General features: G+C 41.8%; 2 protein-coding genes across 3 annotated transcripts in view; one reads left to right on the forward strand and one right to left on the reverse strand.

The window, feature by feature from the left end:
- The window catches only part of kst (spectrin beta chain, non-erythrocytic 5 kst), a 38,666-nt gene that overhangs the window by 2,648 nt on the left and 9,159 nt on the right, over positions 1 to 26,859 (forward strand). For both annotated transcript variants that reach the window (XM_089867202.1, XM_089867203.1), the window contains exons 2-10: positions 15,409 to 15,613; positions 18,140 to 18,307; positions 19,862 to 19,978; positions 20,447 to 20,523; positions 20,670 to 20,866; positions 20,998 to 21,110; positions 21,249 to 21,436; positions 21,771 to 22,941; positions 23,181 to 26,764. In XM_089867202.1, the coding sequence (XP_089723328.1) occupies positions 15,461 to 15,613; positions 18,140 to 18,307; positions 19,862 to 19,978; positions 20,447 to 20,523; positions 20,670 to 20,866; positions 20,998 to 21,110; positions 21,249 to 21,436; positions 21,771 to 22,941; positions 23,181 to 26,764 (5,768 nt within the window). In that variant the 5' untranslated portion in view covers positions 15,409 to 15,460. The remainder of the gene's footprint in view (positions 1 to 15,408; positions 15,614 to 18,139; positions 18,308 to 19,861; positions 19,979 to 20,446; positions 20,524 to 20,669; positions 20,867 to 20,997; positions 21,111 to 21,248; positions 21,437 to 21,770; positions 22,942 to 23,180; positions 26,765 to 26,859) is intronic.
- LOC149718082 (E3 ubiquitin-protein ligase DCST1-like) lies at positions 1,846 to 4,660 on the reverse strand. The gene is made up of 6 exons (XM_089860740.1): positions 4,651 to 4,660; positions 4,278 to 4,582; positions 3,805 to 4,193; positions 3,064 to 3,739; positions 2,367 to 2,630; positions 1,846 to 2,058 (listed from the first exon to the last, which is right to left on the reverse strand). The coding sequence occupies exons 1-6, from the start codon at positions 4,658 to 4,660 to the stop codon at positions 1,846 to 1,848; spliced, it is 1,857 nt and encodes a 618-aa protein (XP_089716866.1).

The following is a 26,859-nucleotide window of genomic DNA, read 5'->3' on the forward strand; positions in this document are numbered from 1 at the left end:
AAAGTCATCATCGTGGTCTTTTGAATCCACCACGATTTCAATGGAAATAAGTTATCTCTTTATTATTAAAATTGCGACACTTAAAAAACAGTGAAATATCATCGTTATTTAGGTTTCCATGTCTTTATTCAACGGGCCTAGCCCCTCCCCCTTTACGGGATTACCGTCTTTATATCAGAAGACTAAAGCAAATTAATTGACAATTTTTAGCTTAAAATTAATTCCCCTTAGATTTAATCATCACGTGACTCTGGTTCAATTTGAATTTGCGCCCACGAATTGACCCCATTTCGCTACGTTGATTCTTCTCTCGTTTTGAAAGAGAGAACTTTTTTGTTGTTGATAAATTCTGGTTACTGAACCGCTATTTCAATATATATACCTATATATATATACCTATATATATATTTTATTTTCTAGTCAGGTGTATCTTTCCCCTCTCCGTCCCCCTCTCTATTCCCTCGGGACAAAAGAACATCGTTTCTAATTTCCGTTTCCGCTGGAATTATAGGGGTATAGGGTGGATGAAATTTGACAATGGATAACGGAAATAAACAGGTTGCGGGCTTCCCAAAATAACCATAGTTTGTGAACAATTTCGGGGTATCGTTGTAGTAAATAAAACAAGTTGGGAAAACCAAAATATTACCTCTCCGTGTCAAGAAGATTATATAAACTTAAGTATCCAATGAAAACGTTATGTTTCTGAGTTGGGGTTTCCCATTTTTGTTGTTGTTTTGAAAAATATATCGCAATGCACGGGCCTTGATAGATATAGGAGGCAATGAATGAAATATATCACAATGCACGGGCCTTGATAGATATAGGAGGCAATGAATGAAATATATCACAATGCACGGGCCTTGATAGATATAGGAGGCAATGAAGGAAATATATCGCATGCACGGGCCTTGGTAGATATAGGAGGCAATGATAATCTCTCTCTTTGCACGAGAGGTTTATCTTTAATATTTAAATAAATATAATTATTTTTAATTATTTTAATCTTCAATAATTAACATTAATAATAGTTAAATCGTTTAAAATAAAGTTATACCTATTATCTTCTCAAACTTTGCTAATATTGACGTTTAAAGTGAAGGGTACCCCTCTTGCCCGCTTTTTTCAAATTTGGGGTATATATACGATTCGTTTCCATTATAATAGTAAGGAAAAAGCGCAATTGCGAAAACCTTTGGTGGCGATCCCACCTTAGGGAGGCTAGACGTTTCTCGTAACCCTAGCTGATCGCCGCGTATATCCTAAAACCAAACGATGATAATGGAGTAGAAGCCAATGATACAGATTGGTGTCTATGTGGAATAGACGGAAGATCAGTGGATGGTGGTGTTAGAAGCCAGTGTAAGTGCAGACTGGTGTAAATGTGGGATTGACAAAGAACAGAAGATGGTGGTGATTAGAAGCCAGTAAGAACAGACTGGTGTCCGTGTGGGATGGACAAAGACCAGAAGATGGTGGTGATTAGAAGCCAGTAAGAACAGACTGGTGTCCGTGTGGGATGGACAAAGACCAGAAGATGGTGGTGTGAGAACTCAAGTAGAGGAGCCATTTCCGTGACTGTGAAAGCAGTTCGGAAATGGCCAACACGTTTGCTCCGATACGCAAACTGCGAACGCGGTCACGTGGGTGTAACAACGGACAGACAGACAGACACACAGACAGACACGGCCGTTACAGAACCTCTCCTGGACTACGTCACACGGAGAGGTAATAGGTCCCCGAGATCTTAGGGAATTTACGAGTTGAAATACTCTGGGGAAAAAATGTACTACGTCCAAAGTGTAACCTAGAGAGGTCGAATTTAAAAATTGAGCCAAATGATATTTAGTTTATTTCATCTTGACAAGCGTGACATATTTGTCCAAGTTCTCTCCAACATTGCGGGCAGTAGACGATGGGGCATTGGTCATTAGCGCATTGGACGGGCTGGTGCACCTTCTGGTCGCAAAGCGTACATCGGTGACCCCTAATTCTCTTCAGGAGATTCTCGAGGCGTCCAAGGCCAAACCGCGACGATAGCGATGAATCCCAGGATTTCTTTTTGCCCCGCGTGTTAGTTAAAGAGAAAAAACCAGATTTTTCTCGTGAAATACCCGTAAAGTTACATTCTCCCCAAACCCCCCCCCCCCTAAACCCCGCTGTAATTATTAGCGGCACCGCGTGTAGGTAGAACCAGCCCAAGTTAATAATCATTTATACCCAATAAGTTCAACGGACGTATTAACCAGTCAGACCTGGAAGAGTCACTGTTCAATTTATATTAAGTAATTCTTTACTAGCGTTTAACTTATCGGGTGTCATTACGCGCTAAGGATGATCTTATAGTTAAGAAGAGGTGTAAATACTTTTGTGGCGGCTTTCTTCTTGACGTAGTCGATGGCGTGCCGGATGTAGTTTTTCTTCTTCTTTAGTCTTTGGTTGTAGAAGAATAGGACCCTTTTCTTTTGACGTTTGGGGAAGAATATTCCGCAGACGATTGGACGCGTACGCCTGACGTATATTTCCAGGTAAATGAGCGCCAAGACGAAGGCGTACACCAAATAGACGCGTAAAATGTTCCCGAGATCCGTTTTGGTCGGTGAGGGCAAACAACGAGAATTTGAATGAACCTGTTTTCGAAAAAAGAAAGAAAACATTCTTTATTATTACGTCAACCTCGAAAGCTACAAACTGATATTCCCTCGCTTATATTCATTTCCCAGAACTCGCTGATACGTTCGCCTTTAGCGCCAATTTTGTTCGTTTTTTTGTTATTAAGTATTTTAAGGAATTTTTCCGTCTGTCTGGGGTTTTATTTTTGTGATAATTGACGCGTTACATTTCGGGTCCCGTTACAACTCAGTTGGTTAGGAATGAGGGTCACGCGCGTAAGGTCATCCAGGTCATGGCCTCGTCCCTTTTACACCGCCTAATCAAAGCCACCATACACCTCCCTCAGTCGATTTGAATAATATGTTGCGAAATTTTCGAATGGGAATTACATTTATCTTTTCAACCTTGAGGATTCGGGGAATTTAGCGGAAATCTTATCTCGTCGCCTACCTCGTCAATGTATTTCTCAACACTGAGATTCTTGACGATGTCTCGAGTCAAATCGGCCATGAAACCGTTTCCAAATACGGTCAGTCTGACGATATGAACTCCTTTCGCCCTATATTCCATTCTCCCCAGTCTTTTCAACATGTCCATAGTTTGCCAGGTCAGGAAATCAAAGGCCATAATGATACTGGCCGCCACTACTTGCAAAACCAGGGGGGTGATGACCAACCCGATCTTCTTGGCTTCGCTCTTGGTCAAGCTCAGTTTGAAGGGCTCGCAAATTTCTCCCATTTCCGACTTCTTAACCGGAAGTAGATTCAGTTTGCCTCGGCTTCTCCGGCCAGCGTCCAGACGTCGGAAGTAAGCCGTGACGTATTTGTTGTCGTAGTCTATTTTGGTCAGGTACTTGTTCAGGTATTTTTGGCAGTCCAATACGACCAGTAAGAAGGTGAAGGAGACGAAATGACGGATTAGGGTGACGCCGAATCTTAGAAATTTTTTTCGAACTAAGAATTCTCGTTCCAGCGTTTTGGCCACTTCGACCGGCGTGACGTCATCGATGTTTTCTCGCCACGGCGACATTTTAGCCGTTAAACTGTATTCGAATTCCTTCGAAAAGTGATTGGTCGCTTCGTCCATCGTTTCGTAACCCTCCCCGAAACCGTCCGGTGACCCTTGACTTTCAAAGATTCAAAATGTAAAACCTGCCGGACTCGAGTAATATTATCTCGATATTTTGATTACTCGGAAACGCATTTTTGGGCGTCTTTTCTTCCGTCTAGTCGATTACAAGTCGAGGACTGGGTGAAGCCCCAACAGACCAAACCGGATACGATGCCGAACTTGTCCTTGCACCTTTGATGGGCGCTGGACAGAGCGTCCAGACACTCTTTGACCGCTCGGTTGTAAATATCCTCGCATCGAAAAGCGTTCTTTTCGGTGTAGTTTCCGAAGCCCGAGCCACTCTTCATCGCCAGCGCTATCTTCTTCTTGATCATTTCCACTCGGCTTTCGGCGACGTTTAACTTCCGGTCGGTTTCTTCCGTTTCCTCTTTTTCGCGGATGACTTCCCTATTGTCTCCGATTTCCCGTTTCACCGGAAGCCATTCTCGTTCTTGGTTCTTCACGGCATCCTGTTATCGAGAAAGACTTTCACGATGTATGAAGAAGGATACATTTTGTATTATTTTAATGTCTCTTTGCCCCATCACGGATACCTTTGATTTCTGTCCAACCAATTCCAGTTGTTTGACAATCTCCCAAATTGGTTCGAACTTTAATTTCAACTTCTCCGCCGTCATGTTGTACCTCAGTTTAGCCAAACACGCCGCGCATCTGGCCATGTCCCCGAAATTCGCTATAGTATTTTCGATGGGTCCCCCGATGACCAAGGTCATGGCGTAGGCGGCTAATAAGGTCCTTCCGTGTCTACCCGCCATTACCGGTACGATGAGAGATAACACGCAACGTATTTGCCGTGAACTAGTAACTCCGACAGCGACCGAGACAATCACCGCGTAACCTGTTGGACAATTACTTAAACTATAGTCTCGGGTTTCGTTGTAACGTTGGGTCGGTTGGGGGAGGCACCTTGGGTCATCTTCTCTCGAGAACTAACCTACTAGTCTTTTGGAGTTTTCTTCAATGGACGTATGACCAATCGTAACCTTGTATAGTAAAATTCCCAGCAATAAACCAATAGGAAAGGTTATGAAAAGGCGTATTATTTTATATTTCCATCCCTGGTGTCGAAATAGCGTAGAAAAGACGCGGCCAAGTGAAATAATTCGCTTTTTACGCCGCGTTGAAATCATTCCAGTTTCTTCGTCAAAATCAAAGTGCAGGTTTCTCGCCATAATGAATTATGTCTCGGGCCTCGGTGAGCACTTTCTTTTTAATTAAGCCTAATTATTCTTATTCAAGTTTGTCGCGTGAAATTCCTCACGCGCCTCGCATTTTTCTCAAGGTTGTTTCCTCCCTGAGTCAGACCCGCCAGAAATCATTCATTTGCAACAATTGAATTTTAGCATCGTGGTTGGTTATACAAATGGCTTAATTGTAAAATCCATATTTAATTCGTACAACGCCCCTCTTATTGAAATCATGTTACGTCGGCTAAAATTAGACGAAGATAAGCCGCCAAGCTCGCCCAAGTAGGCCTAGAGATAAAATTATCTAACACAAACAATATTTCGCTGTTTGGATGGATGGTAACTAAGGAATGCGGGTGGTTGTTGTCTTTATTATTATCATCATCCGAGTTCAAAACCAGATAGCAACGCCCGCGATTGAATTGGGATTATCTATCTCTACGGATTCCCAATGAAGACTTATGTTTAGTTTTTGGAGTTGTCCTCTCTCTATCTATTTTTCCCCCTCTGTATTTATTATTTGACTGCCGCTACCTTGATGAAACCTGTTTTTTTACGTTCAAATACCTCCGGTGTCTTTAGAGTACCCGCCGCGATTGCAGTATAGCTGGTGGTATCAGATACCTCCAACATTCGGCAATTATACCCCCAGAAAATGTTTCCTCGGGCCGACCGGATCTTTTTACAGAGAAAGCAACTTTCTTCTATCTTAATTCGAACTTGAAAATAGAGTAATGGCAGTTTCCCAGCTTTGACTGTATTAATGTCTATGGACAAATAACATGGGGTGCCATTAGTCTATACTTTGACCAGAGATATTAGCGCATGTTTTCAAAGCCTGGTTTGAATTTGAGGCGTTGGTCCGAGCACTGCTTGGTCACTTTATACCGGAGGACGTTACAAACCCTTCGAAGGATTGAAACGTATCTTTTAAATCATCTGACGCTCCCAAGCTAGTCCGTATTTGGCCTGATGTATATATTTTGGGGGAAAAGACAAATGCAGGGGCGAATTAATAATCATTTGCTGCCGAATTTACGATTTCTCTTGTTAACGTTACGTCTTTCCCCCTCGCCCCCCCGTTACGGTAATCTAATCTCATTCTTTGCCTTCCGAAGAGTTCGAAAGAAAACATTTAATGAAAAATAAGATTTAATATAAACCGAGGCTTAAATATTATAAAAAAAAGTGGTTTTCAATTTATCTCCCTGAAGCGCTTTTTGTCTCTCGGTTTTTATTACCAGGAAAAAAACTTGGGATTTTATGAAAAACTCGCTCGCTTTCTCAGAGTCTTGGGTCAAGTTCGAATTTCTTCTCGGAAATATTTGGACAGGATAATTTGGGATAAAGCCGCATTTTCATAGAAGCTAGAAGCGTGAAAAAAACGCGCGAGAGCGAGAAAATGTCGCTAGAACTCAATCTCGCTTCTAGCTTTGGTATTTTCATTTACGCTGGAAGCATATACTAGAAGCCAGAAAATGCCAAACTAGAGCGAGAAAATGACGCTAGCTCCGATCTGTCTGAGACAGATATTTCTAGCGTCCCGCTTAGCGAGAAGCGAGATGCTGCTGCCACGTGATGCATTTTTAACGAATCAAAAGGACATAAACAAAGTGGGGTTTTCTTTACGTGGTTTCTTCTGCATTTGGAAGCACGAGTTCTATGTCGGCATGATGGCGAGTAAGAAAGAGTTAAAGGGAGGGTGAAATCGAAAATCGAGTGAATTTTTTTATCGATTATTCTACTAATAATAAGACTAATCAGCATAGTGAAACATCCAATAAATAACACCGAATGATTTAAAAATTCAAATAAGTTTAAAATATCATTTATAATTTTACCAATTGCGTAACACCCTGCCTTTTTATTAACAAAATTCTCGTGGCACGCTCCATGTCAAATGTTATTTATCGCGAGATTTGATAAAATTTGTGCTGGGTGTAAAAATCGTGGCGCGAGATCATGGAGCGTGCTACGATTTGAAATTAAACTTCAATCTAGGCCTCATTGTAATTTTAAAATAATTCAGTGTTATTTTTTGGATGTTTCTCTATGCAGATTGGTCTAATAATTAGGAGAGGAATAGATAAAAAAATCACATGATTTTACACTTCATCATTCCTTTAAAAGAAAAGGTTTAACACGAAAGAGAAATAAATAAAAAGATTTGAGAAGGAGACAATTATTAGTTGCATAATAATTAGAGAAGGTTTATGGACAGAAAGTCGAAAGATTATAGAAATAGGGAGATCAACGAAACGTTGTGGGAGGAAGTTGCTTACCAAAATAATCAGACCTCTAAATTTCGCGTTGGCCTACTGTTGTCGTTGTTTTTGCCTTGAAACGTTGTTACTTCAGAGGAGAGTGTTAAGAGCAATTGTAGAATTAACTACTTTTAGTTTTTGACGGTAAAGGGCGCAAAGGTTAAAAACTTCAAGTTTACCGTCTTCAATGAAAACGCGTCAGCCAGAAATGAATTGCTTGAACGCGCTGTGTTTTTCTAGCGCGAGAGTTTGAAACCGCTACAGCAACACGCTACTCGCCAAGCGGGAAGCGAGAACGCAATTTCTAGCTTCTATGAAAATGCGGCTTAAGGAGGGAGGGCGTCTTTAAAGTCAATGTGAAATCGGAAATATTATTATTATTATTATTATTAGAGCGCGGTTGCCATCGAGTGGAATAATTGTCTGTGAAAGGTCTCGAGCTTTATGTTAGCGATAACAAGGACTTAAAACATTTAGAAATTGTACTTTGCCCGCTTATCTCGTTAATTCTTTCGCCAGTACTGTCCAAGAATAAATAATTAGCTTTAATATCTGATCTATCTACTCTGAAAACTCGATAGAATCGAATGGAAGGTGGCATTTCGAAACGAACTCCGATAAAAGATTAGGTAGGGTACAATACACCACTTTGGCATTACCTAGGGCGCCACAGCGGGCTACTGCGAACTAGTACTTATTAAGATGGGCAGGGAAAAAAACCGCGTGGGGTTGCGCTTTTGCTAGTAGGGGTAACAAAGAGCAGTTTCCAGTCTTTCCCCTTGCGGCGCTTCGAGCGCGGGGCATCGGGCATGCGCGCAACAGAATGTCGAAGTGGTGTATTTTAAGAGAAGATAAGAAATTTGCGAGAGAGCGAGCACGACTTAAATATTTTTAAATGGAAACCAGTTCGACTAAAAAAAGAAAGGCTCGCAATCACTTTCGACCTTGTTCCTCCTCAACTTTCGGAATTGAAATTTGGTCGAACCGGTACCACCGAGTCGCGAGGGCGTGGTTACCGACAAAATGAAAATACTCGATTATTTCGGAATGGTGCCACCTTGGTTGGTGGTGGTGCGCCACCGCCATTCTACCAGCCTACACCGCCGCGTCATAGAAAACGTAAACACACGGTGTATTTACAAGCCTCAAGAGTTATCGCTTGCGTAAGTCGTGCTTACTTCAAATACACCGGAAGAATCGTAATAAAAGGAAACGCCAAGGCCTAAGAAACTACTTCAAAATCAAACACGCCTACATTCTCTTTTTGGAAAAATCTGATCAGGGTTCGTACGCTTCCTGGATAAACCTGCTGGGGGAATAAGTCGGGGATTTAAAGCTTTTTCCTTAAAGGTCAGGGATAGGTCAGGGATTTCGTTTTGTATATCAAACCATGATTGCTTCCAGCAATGATAAATATGGGCCCAGGTGTGCGAGTGAAATGGTAAACAGGTACTTAAAATGGGCCCAGGGATATTTTACAAAATTTGATCAGGGATAAGCTGGACAAAGTCTGGGATTTTTTCAATATAAAAATGTCGTCCGAACCCTGAAAATTGACCTCAGCGCGATACCGCGTTAAGACGTACAACTTTGTTCCAAAAATGTTAAAGTGAACGTGAAATGTTGATAATTTTACCAAGGAGTTTTTCTATCACGACGTCCGAGCCGTTTTTGGCACCGTAATGACGTCAGGCAGTCCGTCATAGCGCGAGTAATGATCAACCACGGTATTACGGATTTCACTTTCAAAAAATAAGAAGGGTTTTATCGTTTGTCGGAAAACCTGGAAACTTATTTTGCTTCAAAATAGTTGAAAAATTGTTCGAGCAAAACGAGTGACAGACAGACTGTGTATGGACGGACGGCGTTTTAGTGTCCGATTGATGGGAATCTACCGTCGCCTCCCCGCCTTCCACCGTATTGGAGTCGAGGGGAAATTAAGACGGGGTGCCGCTACTCTATAAATGATCCAGGGAGCGTTGTTCCACCTCGAAACATTTAGACAAAAACGGAATTTGGGAAAAAAGAAAAATAAATATATTTGAATGCATTTCCTCTCTGCATGTGCATGGAAAGACCAGTGTACATCTACATCGAATGGGGATAAAATAGGCCAAATGGACCTAATGCCTCCCCCCTCGGCTTTACAAGTTCAAAGGGACGAATCTCATAAAATAAGTCTGTCTAACATTCTTTGTCCTCTATAAGAACTTTCAGACATTATGATAAAATGGTCGCCCGATAATTCGAATCTGAAGCGCGTTTACGCTTAGAAATAAATGTGTGATTGGCGATTGCGTCATAAACTGAAAGAAAGGATTTATTGAACGTAAACATTGCGGGAAGAAACAGAAAGCCCAGCTCTTGAGTCTTGAGAGAAAATTGTCAAAAGTTCAAATTACATTTAACAGATTGGTCCAATCATCTCGAGTTTCACCCGGGGGGGGGGGGATAAAAGGAACGGGGGGGAGAGTGTTACTAAGGGAGGACTGCCAAGAAAAATAAACCATCGTTCGTTCCAGAAAGGACATCGTCAATAAATAACCCCCACGCAAATTAAAACTTTCAATTATAAGAAAATCAAAGTAAATTTTTGTATCTTTCAATATATATTTTTGGCTTCACGTTTTTCAATAAGCTATATCGTAAGTTTATAAGTGATGTGTCTCATAAGTATGACGCTTCAAGTTCGTAATGCTACTGAGAGACTTACAGCCCGAGCTGGTTCCAGGGAGAACGACGGAAGCGAGTCAATTGAAGTCCTAATACACTCGGTGGTGGTTAAATTTGCAGCTAGGACTTCCATCTAGGTCCTATTTAGTCTGCATTACGAAGCCCCCTTTGACAGCAGCGCCTGACCACCAGGCGTCGCTTTACCTTGAATCTATGACCTACCTCATTCACTTCATGACAAGCTCCTGCTTTCTAAGTTACCAGTGACAAACTTATGGATGGAACATATCACTTATGAACTTACGCCATATTATGTATGTAAGCAGTTGGTTCTATAGGTCGAGGAATGGGAGAGAGCCTGGGAAATGCGGAGCCCATCCTGGGACGAGGGAAAAAACGAATATTATTATTATTATTTTAAATTTTGTCTAGCGTTACCCGTTAACGACGCTCTCTCGAGTCGTGTTTAGAATATTTAATGAGCTCAGGTTCGGGCTGTACGCGATAGCGTGCTCTCCCCAATCCCACCTACAACACGCCACGAAACGACTAGTAGAGTTATTTATTCATTTGGATTGCGTCATTAAATTCCGTTGGACTAATATTTTCAACTCGGAATAACTAATCAGTTTTACCTTCCTTATTTAATATCGCGCGCGTCCAGCTGGTGTCAATCGCTGATACATTTTAACGCCATCCCAACAAAATTCATTCATTTTAGCTAATAGTTAACGTTCAATGTTTAAATCAGGTACACGGGAAGGCTCGTAACTCTGTTTCTACTAGAGATACGGGGATGTCCTTTGAGTATGTTGTAGTCCAATTTGTACCCCATCCAACCATACTAAAAACTTAGGGCTACGACAAACAGGGGCCAAGTAATTAAGCAAAATGCTCGTTAACTTATGGTATCGTCTCACTTATTGGTGTTCTGTTACTTATGATTTTTAACACTGAACTTTGGAGGCTCATAACTCTTGTTCTACTAGAGATACGGGGATCTCCCTTGGATATGTTATGGTCCTCTTTGCTCCCCATACAAGGATACTTTAACTTGAGGCTACCTCAATATCGTCGTCAACTTATGTTAGTGTCTCACTTATTGTTATTAGGTTACTTTTGATTTTTGAAAATAAACTTTGGAGGCTCGTAACTCTGGTTCTACTAGAGATAGGGGATGTCCTTTGAGTATGTTATAGTCATCTTTGTCTCCTTTCCAACGATACTAAACACTTGGGGATACGACAAACAGGGGCCGAGTAACGCCTAATAATTAAAAGTAATATCTCGTTAAGACTAGCTTCGGCTTCCAATTGGTTTTTAAAGCGCGGTTCGGTCTGCAGGCAATCGGCGAGACTTGCTTCCTAAATGTTTTGATTTTTAGCTATAGTTTAAATGAATTTAGTTTAATTCGCCAAGGTCTTTTTCTTTTAGATATATCAATTTTAATTCCAAGGTCAGTTATCTCGAGTTCAATCTCTTAATTGTTAAATATTAAAAGAAAAACAGAAATGACTTCCTCCAAATGTTTTCCGCTTTCCTAAAGCGCAATTTAAGCGTAGTAGTAATAACTCCGATGTATCTTTTTGCCTGAAGCTTGACCCTGAGAACGGACCACCAAATGTTTCCCGAATTCCTTCTCTTCAAACCTTCCCTTGGTAGAACGGACATTTTATTGTTTTTGAAATTGTCCGAGTGCATGATTAGATGGCGCGACCCAAGGTTGTTGTTCCTCTCTCTGAAGGTTACTTTATTCAAACTGGATTTAAGTATGATTACGACGGACTAATCACGATTCGGAATCGAGTATTTTTTTAAGCCGCGAAACGACCTGCTATAAAATATTTCATTAGCGATCAAATTCCTTAATTATTAATTAAGTTAAACTTGTTTTTGGGACCTAGATTTATTATTTATAGCGGAAATATTCAATTATAGTATTTAGATACGTATTGGGCCTAGACTCGTGGTGTTTCAGCGGGGCTTGAGTTGAACGCTATCTTTCAGTTTTGAACGTGCCGCAGCCAAAATGCTAATTCTATCAGCGGGTCTAGTTTCACGTTTTTTTTTTCCCCAAGTCACTGACACTCGCTGTCCATTTTTGGGTAATTGGGTCTGCGAAATTGACCCGCGTAAATGGAATGAAGTATTCATTTGTTTGCTCGTTGTATTTTTCCTGTTTTTTGGGGATAACAAGTTTATTTGCTTACGAAGATTTTTTAGAACGCCTAACTAAAATTGGGGTCGCGGAGTTTGACAGCGGTTTATCGACATTTTTGCGTGTCGTCATCACTCGCCACTGACTTCAATCCAAATACGATATCACTGGGAGATTTTAGGCGAATTTAATAGATGAATTAATTGGGAACCCCCTCGGTTAGGATGATGAGATATTGGAGTACTTGGAAATGTTGTACTACTTGGAAAAACAGACATTTCTAATACGCTTGTCAGGGAATGTAACAATCCTTTTAGATAAGGGGAGATGTCACAAATCAATTTATTCGTTGATTTTAACAAAGATTTCAAGTGTCAACGGATGGATTGATCTGGAGCCTTAAGTCGACGAACAAAACGCGATATCTGCAGGCCAAAAAAAAAAAATCCTTTTTAATCTAATCAAATTTCTTAGAAGCTTTTTTTCCTTCTGTTAGACTGTATTCGTTTGAATTGGGTAACTCTTTCGAAGGAGCGGACAATATCTGGGCGATGAAGCGTTTCTAAGCCTAATTGTTTAATCCCCAGCATCCATCAGGCCGCGCTTCATCCGATTTCATCCGATCGCGCGTGACGCGTCAAAGATAAGAATGGATGGAAAATAGATACCGGATATTATCATATTCTTTCTCATAGATATAACAAATACAGTGTGTATCGGCCTATTCTCCGCTACAAATTATAGGCCTTCAAATTTTGCTGCAAAATTAAATGTTTAAGCGAGATCTGTGAAAACTTCATTGGAAGAGTCGAGGAGTTGAAAAAGTTGACTCGTTTACGCATGCGAATAATATTCTTAACTTTGTCGTTTTGGTCAAGCTAAAGTGGATGGTCATGGAAATTTGACAGTTTTCTAGCGACCCTGGACATTGATTTACGGAAAATGACCTCCGTAACTACGGTAAAAAGACTGGCCTTAATATAATGATAATTTAATTTCCGCTATCTGTGATTCGTGTGGGAAATAAAGTTTGGAAAGCCGATCGCCTTCCCCCCCCCCTCGGCTAGGCGGCGTTTATTTTGAACTTGTCGCGTCACACCTCCTATATTTGGAAATTTTTACATCAGACCGGAAGTTACCGCATCTTCTCGCCTTATTTTTATTACTCTCTCTCGCAAGCTCTGTCGTTCCGAGCAAGCGCCTATGATAAGTGCGGAAATGAGCAACTGCACGCTTAATAACAACGGTTTAAATTGGCTCTCTTGTTCTAGAGCTTATAGTTAGTTTCGACAGACGCGACTTTAGCCTAATTAAAAGTACGCTCTGCTCCTAATTATTATTAAGTATATTAACGTTGTAGTGATTTAATTACGATTAATATTAATTATCTTTTAAACTCGCTGAGTGGTGTTGCTCGATGAATAACAAATACTTGCCTTTTATATTTATTTGAATAAACTTTTGGAGTCTTAACGAGGCTGAGAAAAGTGAATTGGGGGAAGGGGGCGTAGAATTTAGTTGTAGCGGTGATTGACCCTCCAAGCAGTGGTAGAGGCGGCGTTTGTTCGATTTTGAACTAAACTTTGTAAAGGTAATTGTTTGCCAATGTTTCAACATTCAAACTTACGAGAGAACTTTTTAAACCAAAGTTTCTTTTTTTTTCTTATAACGATCTTTTGTTGCGAAATTTTTCTTTTACAATATTTGAATTTTCTTTGAAACTTTTTTTGGTGTGTGTGTTGTTGAAAGGGTTAGGCGTCGTATTATTGAATATCTTTTCTTTTTTTAATTTAATGACGTTATTTTTATTATAACGGGTTTCGTTGCTCGACGTAATTTAAGATTTATGCGTGATTTTAAGATTAAGATGGGAGTGTTTTTTCCGCCATTCTTGTAAATTCAAAAGATCAACGTTGAACCCCTTTTTTATTTAATTTTCTTTAGTAGTGATCTATGGGATATTATAGCGTCATTATAAGATGACCTTTGAACTAGACGAGAATATTTTTCAAAAGAGACTGCAATCAGTAAAGCTTGAAATCTTGAATTATAGAGGGAGTCTCAAATAAAATTTTCTTTATCTCTAGATATAATCTTTGTACTTGATTCTCTTTTGCTATTAAACCGTGTCTGCACTCTTTATTTTCCATTTAATTAAATAAACCAAAGAAGGGCTGTGTATAAAATGGATGGCTGTAGGGCAACCCACGGCATGTAAAATTGCGTTTGGCCAGATCATTTTGGTAAGGGGGCATTGCGTTGGTTTTCAAACCAGAAATCTCAGACATTTTCGATTTCCGGATTCCGATTCTTAGCCGGGATTAAAGTTTATTCGTGGGCTTCACTTTTTTTTTTTTTAGAAAAATTGTCTTATCTAATTTTGAATATGTCGTAAAAAATAAGAGGTCACTACCATTATAAGAAACAACAATAATTCAGTTATTTTACGTTTCATTCTCCCTTTAAATCGTCTAACCTCTTTCAGATTTGGATAAGTGTTTAGATTATGTCTGTGTCTATCGAATAATTAAAATATTCCAAGCTACGAGGATTAAGTTAAAGTTAGTTCAATTAAAATTAATATAATTGTAAGCCTTTTAAATGAGTGGAGCTTGGAGTTGTCGTAGCTAGGGGGGCCAAATCGTTTAACGGCGCCTAAGACCTCGCGCTGGTTTCCGTTATTAGGGCGTTAATTAAATTTTAATCATTTTTAATTGGACTCTGGTTTTTATTGATTTTTAATCGAGAGAAAGAATAATTTTTTTTTAAATTTCGCGATTACTATTTGGCGTATTCCGAGCGAGTAATTTGATGGCGAATATTCGTCACACGGCGAATAAGGTCGGAATATCTGGCGTCAATTTAATATTATAAAGTTATTAAACGCGACGCGCTCGTCTAGGCGAAGTTGTTTAACCCTTTGGTAGCGGAAATATTTTTGCAAAATACGCTTTAATAAATTCGGTAGTAGTGTCATTGGCATCAAATCGGAGTAGAAATCCCGGCACTAAAGTTGCCTAACTAAATTCACGGCCAAATTTTCCACGCGTCATGAACACCAAAATATCCCCCCCCCCCCACCTTTTTATAAGAATTTTAAGAATGTGAAAGTGCCTAGAGATTTTGATTTGAAAATCTGAGAAATTCAATAATTTCCTAGCATAGTTTTTAATAAATTTTTTGTCAATCACGTCGGGAGGGTTAAAAGAGTTCGGACAAATGTTTCTAGAGCTATAGAGAATCATTTTAGAAACTCATGACACTATCCCTTTAGGGCGTGTTCGGTGACGCGTGAGATGGTCTCAGGAAATTATATTAAGATATCGTATTTTGTGTTTTGGTTGTGTTTTTAATCGATTAAACGTTGGGTGTTTCGCTTCAGGGTCGCTGGCCATACACGAGACACGAGACGAGGATGTTGAAGGCTTGAAATCATGAGTTGGACACTAACCACGTCCGGGATGCCGCTGTCCCAGCGCGAGGACACGGTCAAGTTCGAACAGGGACGAATCAAAGCGCTCCAAGAAGAACGAATTCACATTCAAAAGAAGACTTTCACCAAATGGGTCAATTCCTACTTGCAAAAGGTCAGTGCTCACCCAACCCGCTCCTATAGTACTTGTAGACCGAAGTGACACCTAACCAAGACTGCCTTAGATTTCTGCTCCCTCGAATTACTGGGTCCATGATATTATTCATGCAAAATTGATTACGTTATTTTACTTAGCCGACTTGAAATTATATTCTGACATTTATTCATTATCTATCCGGGGGGGTGGGGAGCGCTCGTCTTATCTCGGAAGTTGCGTTCAATTCTACCGAAGCGGTGCACGCAGCCATTCCATTGTCGAGTGTTTCCCATTTTATATTAAAATGTCAGAGGTTATCTAATCAATTCGGCGCCTCTCCCAGAAGTTCCGAATTAGGCCACGTTTGCTTTAACAATCGTGCCTAATTTAACTTTCACCATGCCGCTGAGAATTCATTATTTCAATTTTCGTTCGCCTTAAAATGTTGTACTAATTTCCAATGAAATTATCAAATATCCTAATTGTTCTTGATTAGGTTCATACCGTGTTTTTTTCGAAAGGGTCCTATTGATACACATTTATCGTGACAAAACGATTGAGTATTAGATGGCCTATCAATAGGCGTAGAGTTATTGTCTCAGTTGCCGAGAACTTCGCCTATCTTTTAATCCCTTTAGACATCGTGAACTGCTTTTTTTTTGGCTACACCGGGTTTAAATTTAATTTTCAACGCGATACACCCGTCATTCTTCCTTCTTCTCATCTCTCCATCCAGGGTCGGGTCCTCCTCTTTGCCCCCCTACCCTGGATGGGGTCTCCCATGGAGACCAGTCTTCCTGGATCGATAGATCCCCCATTCATCCATCCGAGCGCCACTCTCTACTCTGCGCCACCAACCATGAGACCATCCATGTTGGGAAAGGCTCGGAGAAAGGCGAACACGCCCTGAAATTGTAAATAAGCTTCGCCATCTTGTTCTTCTTATTGGTATTCTCTATCAGACCGTAAAGACACTCATTCGTCTGCGTCTAAAGGCGGACTTCAATGGAAACAACTTTTACAACCTTTCACTTTGTCGCCTGGATGGCGCTAAATTGTATCTGAAATTTAGCCTCTTGATTCTTAAGGCCAATTTTGACGCCGAGTTTAAGAGACATATTCGGGGATAACTGCAGGGTTGTCACTGGTCAGAGGAGGGGAGAAAATTGACCAACATGTTGGCAAATATTTGAAATCTTATTTTTGTAACAAATATACTCTGACAACTAGGCCCAGGTTTTTGTATTTTCTTAAAAAAGGCTCGGGAAATAGTCAGTCGAAAAAATTAACCTGGAACAATCGGAAATTTGAATCTGAATATGATTTCAAATTGTGGCACCCCAAAGTTTAAACAAACGCCTCCCGAGTCCTGAAATCTTGTGAAATCTTTGTATCGACGATGATCCTACTCAGGCGTTTTTATTGATTTCCGCGTGGTGTAGAGATGGGTACCGGGGTGATGGTGGAAATGTTCGTCAGACCATTCAGTCGAACCAGACAGTCTTAACTTATTTACGTCGCCAGCAGACTCGCCAAGCTCGAACAACGTCGCCCTTCTACCCCCCCCCCCTAAAGATGTCGTGCGTGTGAAGAGCCCTTTAAATCTGTTTTCATTGATCCCCCCTTCCGCCTCTGACAAACGTTTCCCGCCATATTTTCTGTTTCCCTTTTTGGAAAATAAAAACGTGGTCAATATTAAGGCGCGAAAAATTCGCCCACATACATATTTTGGGCACCCTCTTCTTCTCCTTATGGTTGCGAGAAACGCTATAAGCTGGTGCGCAAGATGTTAAGAATTACAGTGTGTGACGTCTTGTAATGAAAAAGAAAGGTTTTTTTCTTTTAACAAGTTCAACGGGACGTTGTAGAATTTCTTTATCGCCTAATAGGGCAAAAATGACTCGAGTCTCTGAAGTGTCTATTTATAGAAGACGGCGCGGTTAAAATATTTTAAAAGTCGTGACATCTGACAAATTCTACTCGAGACACGTGACTGATGCTTAGCTAATTATTCTTAAGCCCGTCGCACCCTCGCCCTATAATCAAATATATAAATATATATCTTTACAAGGAATTATAATGAAAGAGTATTTGTTTCGCCTTAACTTTTGACAAGTAGGGTTGCTGCTAACGAAAAATTAGGGGAAATATTTGGTTGGTGTGTGTGACGGGCTAGATTACTCGCTATAAGATCCTCTCGAAGCATTTAGGGAGAGTCTCAACGAGCGACTCTTTCTATTTGACCGGAAAAAACCTTGTTAATTGTCTCTAAGCTCATTATTTCCCTATGAGAAACTACTATTAGGTATCCCTCCGCTTGCGTTCAACTTCACTGCCATCTTAGTTAAACACTTTCTCTACCATCGTGATTTATGATTCCGAGTTTGGTTTTTTTTCCTTCCTCAAGGCGCTAATTGTTGTCTGAGATAAAAATCTGGTTAAACACCAACTTTGGCGTCATTCTTTAATAGTGTATTAATTTAGCTTAATTGTTATATTTGTTTGTTTATTAATTATGCATATGGCTGGTTTTGCTCGTTTTAGGCCCGTTTGGAAGTGGACGACTTGTTCACGGACTTAGCAGATGGCAAAAAGCTTTTGAAACTGCTGGAGATTATATCGGGCGAGAAACTTGGAAAGCCTAATCACGGACGCATGCGCGTTCACAAAGTCGAGAATGTCAATAAAAGCTTGGCCTTTTTACACACCAAAGTAAGAACGCCTTTTATTAATACTTTGCTACTTTGTATTTCGCGCTTTCACTCTCTCTTTAAAGGGAGCGGAATTTGGTAAATGTAGAATGGGCTTTGATTTCTTGAAAAACTCGAAAAACAACTCGAATTTCTTATCCAAACTTGACCTTTTTTCTCTCTCCCGAAAAATAAACTTAAAAGTCGGGAATGATATATTAAACCGTTTCTGATCGAAAGTTTCGTGGTTATCTTGACGGGGAGATGAACCCGCCACGGGTCAAAATTCGAGGTTATTGGCGGGCCCGGGTCTTGGATAAGCAATTCGGCTTACCTGATTGTTCACTTGGAAACCCCAAGTATATTGTTGGAAAGGGGACAAACATGACTATAACATACTCAAAGAACAACCCTCCATAGGAATAGCATTACACTGAACTTTGGAGGCTCGTAACTCTGGTTCTACCAGAGATAAGGGGATGTCCTTTGAGTATGTTATAGTCCAATTTGTCCCCCATCCAAACTTAGGGCTACGACAAACAGGGTCCGAGATATTAAGCAAAATGTTCGTCAACTTATGGTATCGTGTCACTTATTGTTATTATGTTACTTATGATTTTTAACACCGAACTTTGAAGGCTCATAACTCTTGTTCTACTAGAGATACGGGGATCTCCTTTTAGTATGTTATAGTCCTATTTGCTCCCCATACAAGGATACTTTAAATTTGAGGCTACCTCAATATCTTCGTCAACTTATTTTTTGTCTTACTTATTGTTATTATGTTACTTTTGATTTTTAACACCGAACTTTGGAGGCCTATAACTCTGTTTCTACTAGAGATACGGGGATGTCCTTTGAGTATGTTATAGTCCAATTTGTCCCCCATCCAACCATACTAGAAACTTGGGGTTACATCAACTAAACATCGATAACTTTTGTGATGCCTATAAATAGATTTATGGACGGTAATGAACCCGCGTAGTTTATTAGAATTTGTCAAGTTTTCGGTTCATCGCGTTTGACGACACCGCGGATGTATATCAAGCGCTTTATCTCAAAAAATAAAACCGGTTCGTCATTGGACAAACTAAAGAGCACCAAAAAATCAAAGTGATCCCCGAAGTTTTTGTTTTACGGACGATATAAGCCAGTGACGCGTGTCCAATCAAAAAAATGCACCCCGTCGCGATTGACAAAAATGCTCAAAGGGAGAGTGAATGAAAAAGCATTTTGTATTTACCAACCTCTATTCATCCATTCGAGATGCGCCCGCGGTGGAAGTTGCGAATCGTCATTAGTTAAGTCAATTAGCTCGAAGCTAACATGAAATAGCGTTGAGGAACTATTCCGTGGGTTCAACGGGACGTTTTAAATCGTAATTATCTAATAATTAAAATAATTAGCGCCACGACTCGGAGTTGGCGACTCACTTTCAACCTCTCTTTTTATAACGAAATCAGCTTCGTTATTAAAACAAAGCTCCTCGATGTCGGTAGCGTAATACTAATTAGGAAATCGTAGGCCCAACAAAAATTGGAAAGGCGATTGAACTTTGCGTCGTTAATTGTTTCAGGTGAGACTGGAGAGTATCGGTGCCGAAGACATCGTAGATGGAAATCCGCGACTGATTTTGGGTTTAATATGGACCATCATTCTTAGGTTTCAAATTCAAGAGATTGAAATTGACGTCGTGAGTATTTATTTTCATATTATAACAATCATTTTGAAACGGTTCCCCCTGCTAAAATTATCCTACGCTTGTGGGCCTGGCTTGTAGAGTCGGTGTCAGGGAATTACTAGAGTATTACTAGGCTAGTTAACGGTTTTAGCCATTCAGTCGTTCTGACAATAATATGTAACAAATTAAAGACTTGTCAATCAAAATGAATCGGTCTGGGAAAATGACTCGCGACTGCGACAGGGGAATGAAAATATCGCTGTGTCAATCCCGTTAGAAAGTGTCAATTCTTCGGGAGTATCTCCCAAGCCAGACATTCAAGGTTAACTTAATCCCAAGAAAATGATTCGGTCGAGGCAAGATTCATTTTTTGACGGGTTATTAAATTTACGACCCGATATTTACGACAATCTCTCAAGTCTAGTCTATTCCGCGCACGCGCTCTAACAAAATTTAAATATTGTTAATAATAATTCCAAGGATGAAGATAACGAAAGCAGTGAGAAGAAGTCAGCCAAAGATGCCTTACTTTTATGGTGTCAACGAAAAACTGCCGGGTAATATACACCTTCATTCATTCATTCATTCATTCATTTTATTTAAAACTCCCATTGTGAATATTATCTTCGAATGTCCAATTGCGTTGTTACAAATTTCATTTTGGTATTTCTCTCTCTTTTTCTTCTTCGTTTTGTTAATTTAGGTATCAAGGGGTTGATATTCGCGACTTCTCGGTCAGTTGGAGGAACGGGTTGGGTTTCAACGCCTTGATCCATTCGCACCGACCCGACGTCTTGAACTACAACGCCCTGGTACCGAACAACCATATTGACAACCTGAACAATGCCTTCGATATTGCTCAAAGGGAACTGGCCATCCCTAGGCTTCTCGACGCTGAAGGTACGCCCCCGAGTTTTTTTCCCAAATTCTTAATCGCGTCATTAATAGCGTTTGTGACAATGCCGTAATTGCTTCATTGGCCTTTGTGACATACCGTAATTTTCTTGTTTCGTTTTAATTTTTCGCAAAAGATGTGGATACGAATAAACCGGACGAGAAGTCGGTCATCACGTACGTGGCTTCCTACTATCACACCTTTGCCAGGATGAAAAACGAAATGAAAGGCGGACGAAGAATCGCCAATGTAAGTACTCTTCCACTTTTTTATTAACTTTTCTATAGATTTGTTCAAGACAAGTACATTGTCACGTTGCGTACCGGTTTGGGGTCAGGAGAGTGTATTTATAATTAGGTGGGGGGTTGGGTCTTTATATTGAAATAGATCGTGGCTCAAATGATGGAATCCGATAAGCTGAAAAACAACTACGAAACTTACACGACGACCTTATTGGATTGGATCAAACAGAAAATTTCCGAACTGAATGATCGAACCTTCCCCAATTCCTTGGAGGGAATACAGAGGGAATTGCTCAAATTTAAGGAATACAGGACCATAGAAAAACCCCTCAAGTAAGCCACACCCCCTTTGACTCTCTCTCTAAATCTGCGCCTACAAAATATCGGGAAATTTGAAAAGTTGTTTAAAGTTTACGGGAAAAGTTGGAAAAGTTTAAAATTGCCCCAAGAAGGTCAGGGAAAGTCGAAGAATCTGAACATAGATCTAAGAACGTAGGGAATAGTTATGGAATTTGAAAAAGCTAGTTCTTAAAGGTCATGAACTTGAACTCTGACCCTAAACTTCGCATGGCGGGCATTCAATTTAGCGTGGCAAACCTAAGCTAGACAATACGGTGGTCAAGTTTAGTTTCTGAGAAGGTAAAAATGGGCAAACCATTTTCCTCAGGTATCAGGAGCGAAGCGATATCGAGGCCTTATTATTCGCGATTCAAACGAAACAAAAAGCCCTGGGGCAACCCTTGTACATCCCGGCCGAAGGGAAACTAGCCCACGATATCGAAAAAGCCTGGGATGGGTTAGAAAAGGCCGAACACACCCGCGAAATCGCGCTGCGAGAGGAATTAGTCCGGCAAGAGAAATTAGCCAACTTGGCCTACCGCTTCGAACGCAAAAGCGTCTTGCGACAAAACTATCTGAAAGAAATGATTCAAGTCCTTTCGGACCCGCGCTACGGTTCCAATATGTCCCAAGTCGAGGCCACCGTCAAAAAGCACGAAGCCATCAGCGCCGATATCTTGGCCAGGCAAGAAAGGTTTCATAACTTGACCGCCATGGCCGACGAGTTGGTCAAAGAAAACTATCACGGACGCGATAAGATTAAGACGCGCGAATCGGAAATCTTGGAGAAATGGCGACAACTCTTGGAACTGCTTAAGAAACACCGCTTCAATTTGACCAACTTCAGTAAACTGACCAGTATGTTGAGGGAAATCGATACCATCACGGATGAAATCAAAGAGATGAAATCCAGTTTGTTGTCCGACGACTACGGACGACATTTGCTGTCCGTCGAAGACTTGATCCAGAAACACGGTCTGGTCGAAGCCCACGTCACTTCGCAAGGCGAAACCATCAAGAAATTGAACAAAGCCGCCGTCCCATTCTTGAAAGAGGGCGCCCTCAAAGAAGCCCCCGTCCTGCGAGAAAAGTTGGATATCCTGAATGACGAATACGATTCCTTGAAAGAACATTGTCAACTTCGACGCGATAAGTTGGAGGAATCCCGGGCTTACTACCAATTCGTCCGGGACCACGAAGAGGAGGACGCCTGGGTCGTCGAGAGCCAACGAATTTGCAAAGCCGTCGTCGGCGGCAAAGACCTGCTGGGCGCCATTTCCCTGCAACAGAAACACAAGAGTTTGGAAGACGAAACGAGAACCAGATGGCCTCGCTCCCAAAGAGTCTGCAAAGTCGGTGAACAGTTGATCGCCAAGAAACATCCTCAGTCGCAAGATGTCAAAGAAAGGATCGAGGAATTGAACACCAATTGGGAACATCTTCATCAGCTGGCCAAGTTGAAGCAGAAACAGTTGGAGGATATTCTCGAAGCCCATCAGGTAAGAGACACTCCATTTTTGATTTTCTCTAAGCCTATTTTTAGAGTTTTGTCGCGAAAGTGAACGAAATTCACGTCATACCATATTATATCTGTTTCTAACGCGTCGCGCGTTTAGTTATCAGTAAGTCTTATTTCAAATGATTTAGTACGTTCATTGACGCGCGGCTTCGTGCTTATAAGAATTAGTTGTTTGTTCCGCGTCTCTGATTGACGGCGTGACGCGTTGTTGTTGTTTAGTACCACGCGGACGCGAACGAAGCGGAATCGTGGATGCGAGAAAAAATGCCCATCGTCTCTAGCACGGATTACGGTTCGGACGAGCCGAGCGCCCAGGCTCTGCTTCAACGTCACAGTCGCTTAGACGAAGAGATCAAAGCGTACAGCGACGACATCGAGAGACTGAACGAGCAGGCGGAAAGCATGATCAAGTCGGGAATCGCCTCCATCAACATCTTCGAGTCGATGCCCGACGAACCGGAACCCGAGGAATGGGTGGAAGAAGTGGTGATGACGCCCGTCGAAGAATGGGTCGAGGAAATCGTCCAACGGGAAGTGACGCGTGACGTGGTCGAAGAACGACCCGTCCCTCAAGTCAAGGCCCTGTACAATTTCACCGGTCAAGGCATGGAGATGCAAAAAGCCGAAATTATGATCCTCCTTCAAAAAACCAATTCCGATTGGTGGAACGTCCGCAAATCGAACGGAAGAGACGGCTTCGTTCCGGCTTCTTACGTCAAAGAGATTGACCCCAAGGTAGTCAAGAAGGTGACTAAGAAAGTGGTGAAAGTACCGGAGAAGAAACGCGTCAAGAAAACCGTCATGAAACCTCAAGTCACGCGCAAAAAGAAACCAGTCAGCCCCAAGAGCTCGCCTAGTCGCCACGCCGAGGTCAAGGGGAAACCCTTGAAAAGGTCGAATAGTTGCAAATCATCCGAAGGGGATTCCGTGGAACAGAGGCAAAAGGCCATCAACGCCACCTACAACGAGCTTATTCATCATTCCCAAGAACGAAAGCTCTTTCTAGACGATTCCATCAAACTCTTCGGTTTCTACAGCGAGTGCGACGACTTCGAGGCTTGGATGAAGGACAAGGAGAAAATGCTGACGACCCACGACCCCGCCGAAAGCGTCGAAGTCATGAAGAAAAAGTTCGAAAATTTCCTAACCGACTTATCGGCCAGTAGCGGACGAATCGGAAAAATAGACGAATTAGTTGAGGAATTTACTATCAACAAACACAGTCAACTTCCGGCCATTAAAAAGCGACAAAAACAAATCCACGATCGCCACGAAAAACTGAATAAACTTAAAACGGAGAAGGAGCGCAGCTTGGAAGGCGCGACGGGCGTCGAACTCTTCAACCGAACGTGCGACGAAGCCAGAGATTGGATGATGGAAAAGGTCCTCAAGATGGAGTCCGACGAAATTGGACGGGACATGAAAACCGTTCAAGCCTTGCAACGGAAACACCGCAACTTGGAACGCGAATTAGCTCCCGTCGAAGAGAAATTCAATCGAGTTAATCTTCTCGCCGATTCGGTTAAAGCGTCGTACCCCTCGGAACGGAAGAACGTCACCGCCAGGCAGAAGGATCTGAGGGAATTGTGGGACACCGTCAAAGCCAAGGCCGCTGAGAGAAAGAGTCGTCTCGATGAATCGTTGGGTCTGCAGATCTTCAGGAATGGCGCCAAGAGTTTGTTGGCTTGGGTTAGCGAAGTCAAACAAAAGTTGAACAACGACGAACCCGCCAGGGACGTCGTGACCGCCGAAAACTTACTAAAGGACCACGGCGAACTCGAAGACGACATTAAAGCCCATCAAGACGAATTCGCCGATATTCAAGAACTAGGCGCTAAGTTGTTGCATCAACAAAGTCCCGAGGCTAAGGAAGTCGAGACGTGCCTGGTGCAATTACGAGAAGAACAAGACGCCATCCATCGAGGATGGACCGAGAAAGGAGATTGGTTGAGACAGTGCATGGACTTGCAACTTTTTAACAGGGAAGCCGATCAAATTGACAGTATCACCAACAGTCACGACGTCTTCCTAGATTACTCCGATCTCGGAACTACTTTAGACGATGTTGAGGGCTTACTTAAAAGACACGAGAACTTTATCAACACCTTAGTGGCTCAACACGATCGTTTGAGGTCTTTCAGCGAAATGGCCGATAAGTTAATAGTGGCTAGACATTACGACAGCAAGTATATCGACGAAAGACGTCATCAAGTTCTGGCCAGGCGGCAAGTGGTTCGCGATAAAGCCCTTCAAAGGAAGGAATTACTCTTGGCCTCTCATTTGTTCCAAGAATTTAAAGCCGAGGCTGACGAAGTCTCCGCTTGGATTCAAGAAAAGCTTAAGACTGCCGCTGACGAGTCCTACCGGGACCTGACCAACTTGGAACGTAAACTACAAAAACACGAAGCCTTCGAAGCCGAATTGAAAGCCAACGAAGCGCGTATCTTGGTTATTAACGACACCGGAAAGGGTTTAATGCTAGACAATCATTACGCTACCGAGGACATCCAAACCATTCTGGCCAGGTTGAACAGGCAATGGGAAGAACTCCGGTCTTTAACCATCGACAAAGGTCATAAACTTCGACAAGCCGTGGCTCAACATACTTACAATCGTACCCTCGAAGACGCTAGAACCAAACTAGAGGAGTTACAGAACGCCCTATCTTCGGACGACATCGGACACGATTTGCGAAGCGTCAAGGATTTGATGGTCAAACATAGCGTCTTAGAAAACGAAATTGCCGCTTGGGAATCGAAAGTCGACGACTTGTCCAAGTTAGGGGCGGATATGGCCGAACAGGGACACTTTGACGCCCCCAATATCTTAAAAGCCACGAAAGGCGTCAACGAGCGCCTAGCTAAACTGAAGGGACCCGCTAAGGAACGCCGACATAAACTGGAAGAGTCCTTGAAATTACATCAATTCAACTTCGAAGTTGACACGGAACTGCAATGGATCCGGGAACACTGGCCCTTGGCCGCTTCCACCGATTACGGTCAAAGTCTCTTCGACTCGCAGAACCTTTACAAGAAACACCAAAAACTGGAACGCGAGATCGAAGGACATCAACCCATGATCGATAAGACTGTGGCGACGGGAGACGTCCTGGTGGCTCAAAAACACTTCGCCAAAGACGTGGTGAAATCCAAATCCGAGGAGTTGAAAGAGAAATGGGCCGAATTGAGCCGACAAGCCTCCGAGAGGAAAAAGAACTTGGACTTGTCCTTGAAGGCTCAACATTTCTTCTCGGAAGCCAACGAAGTTGAACTTTGGATGAGTGAAAAGACCGATATGGTCTCGAGTAACGATTACGGAAAAGACGAAGACGCCTCCATTAAGCTCTTAACGAAACACAAAGCGTTGGAACTCGAAATCGATACTTATTCCGGCTTGGTGACGGAAATCGGAACCCAAGCCCAGAAAATGGTCGACGATAATCACCCCGACTCCAAGGTGATCGGTAACCGGATGCAAGTCATCAATCAAGGATTGAGGAATCTGCAAAAACTAGCCAACGTTCGACGACAGAAATTGATGGAGGTGAAAAATCAACACGAATATTTTCGGGAATCGGACGAATTCGAGCAATGGATTAACGAAGAAATGCAAACGGCCATGTCCGACGATTACGGACAGGACTACGAACATTTACTCGTTCTTCACAGCAAATTCGACGATTTTCGACACCGCGTCGAAGCCGGCGAAGATAGGTACAATCAAATCGAGGACCTCAGCAAGAAATTAATATCGGCCGACAGTCCCTATTCCGGCGAAGTTGAAAAACGACAAGAACAGTTGGGGTAGGTTTCAATTCGTATTCCATTCTCCGTGGATATTCAAGCGAGAATATTGAATATTCACGAGAGAATTAAATATGAAATTCTTTGAATTTAAA

Source organism: Phalangium opilio, unplaced genomic scaffold (genome assembly GCF_054372755.1).
Source record: "Phalangium opilio isolate 3A_F unplaced genomic scaffold, DU_Popi_V2 ptg000002l_1, whole genome shotgun sequence".
NCBI lineage: Eukaryota > Metazoa > Arthropoda > Arachnida > Opiliones > Phalangiidae > Phalangium > Phalangium opilio.

Excerpts from the sequence above, each read along its gene's own strand:
- LOC149718082 (XM_089860740.1), bottom strand. Across the intron at positions 4,194-4,277 it reads TGGTTGGACAGAAATCAAAG|GATGCCGTGAAGAACCAAGA; the intron begins GTATCCGTGATG and ends TCTCGATAACAG. Across the intron at positions 3,740-3,804 it reads GCCCAAAAATGCGTTTCCGA|TCAAGGGTCACCGGACGGTT; the intron begins GTAATCAAAATA and ends AATCTTTGAAAG.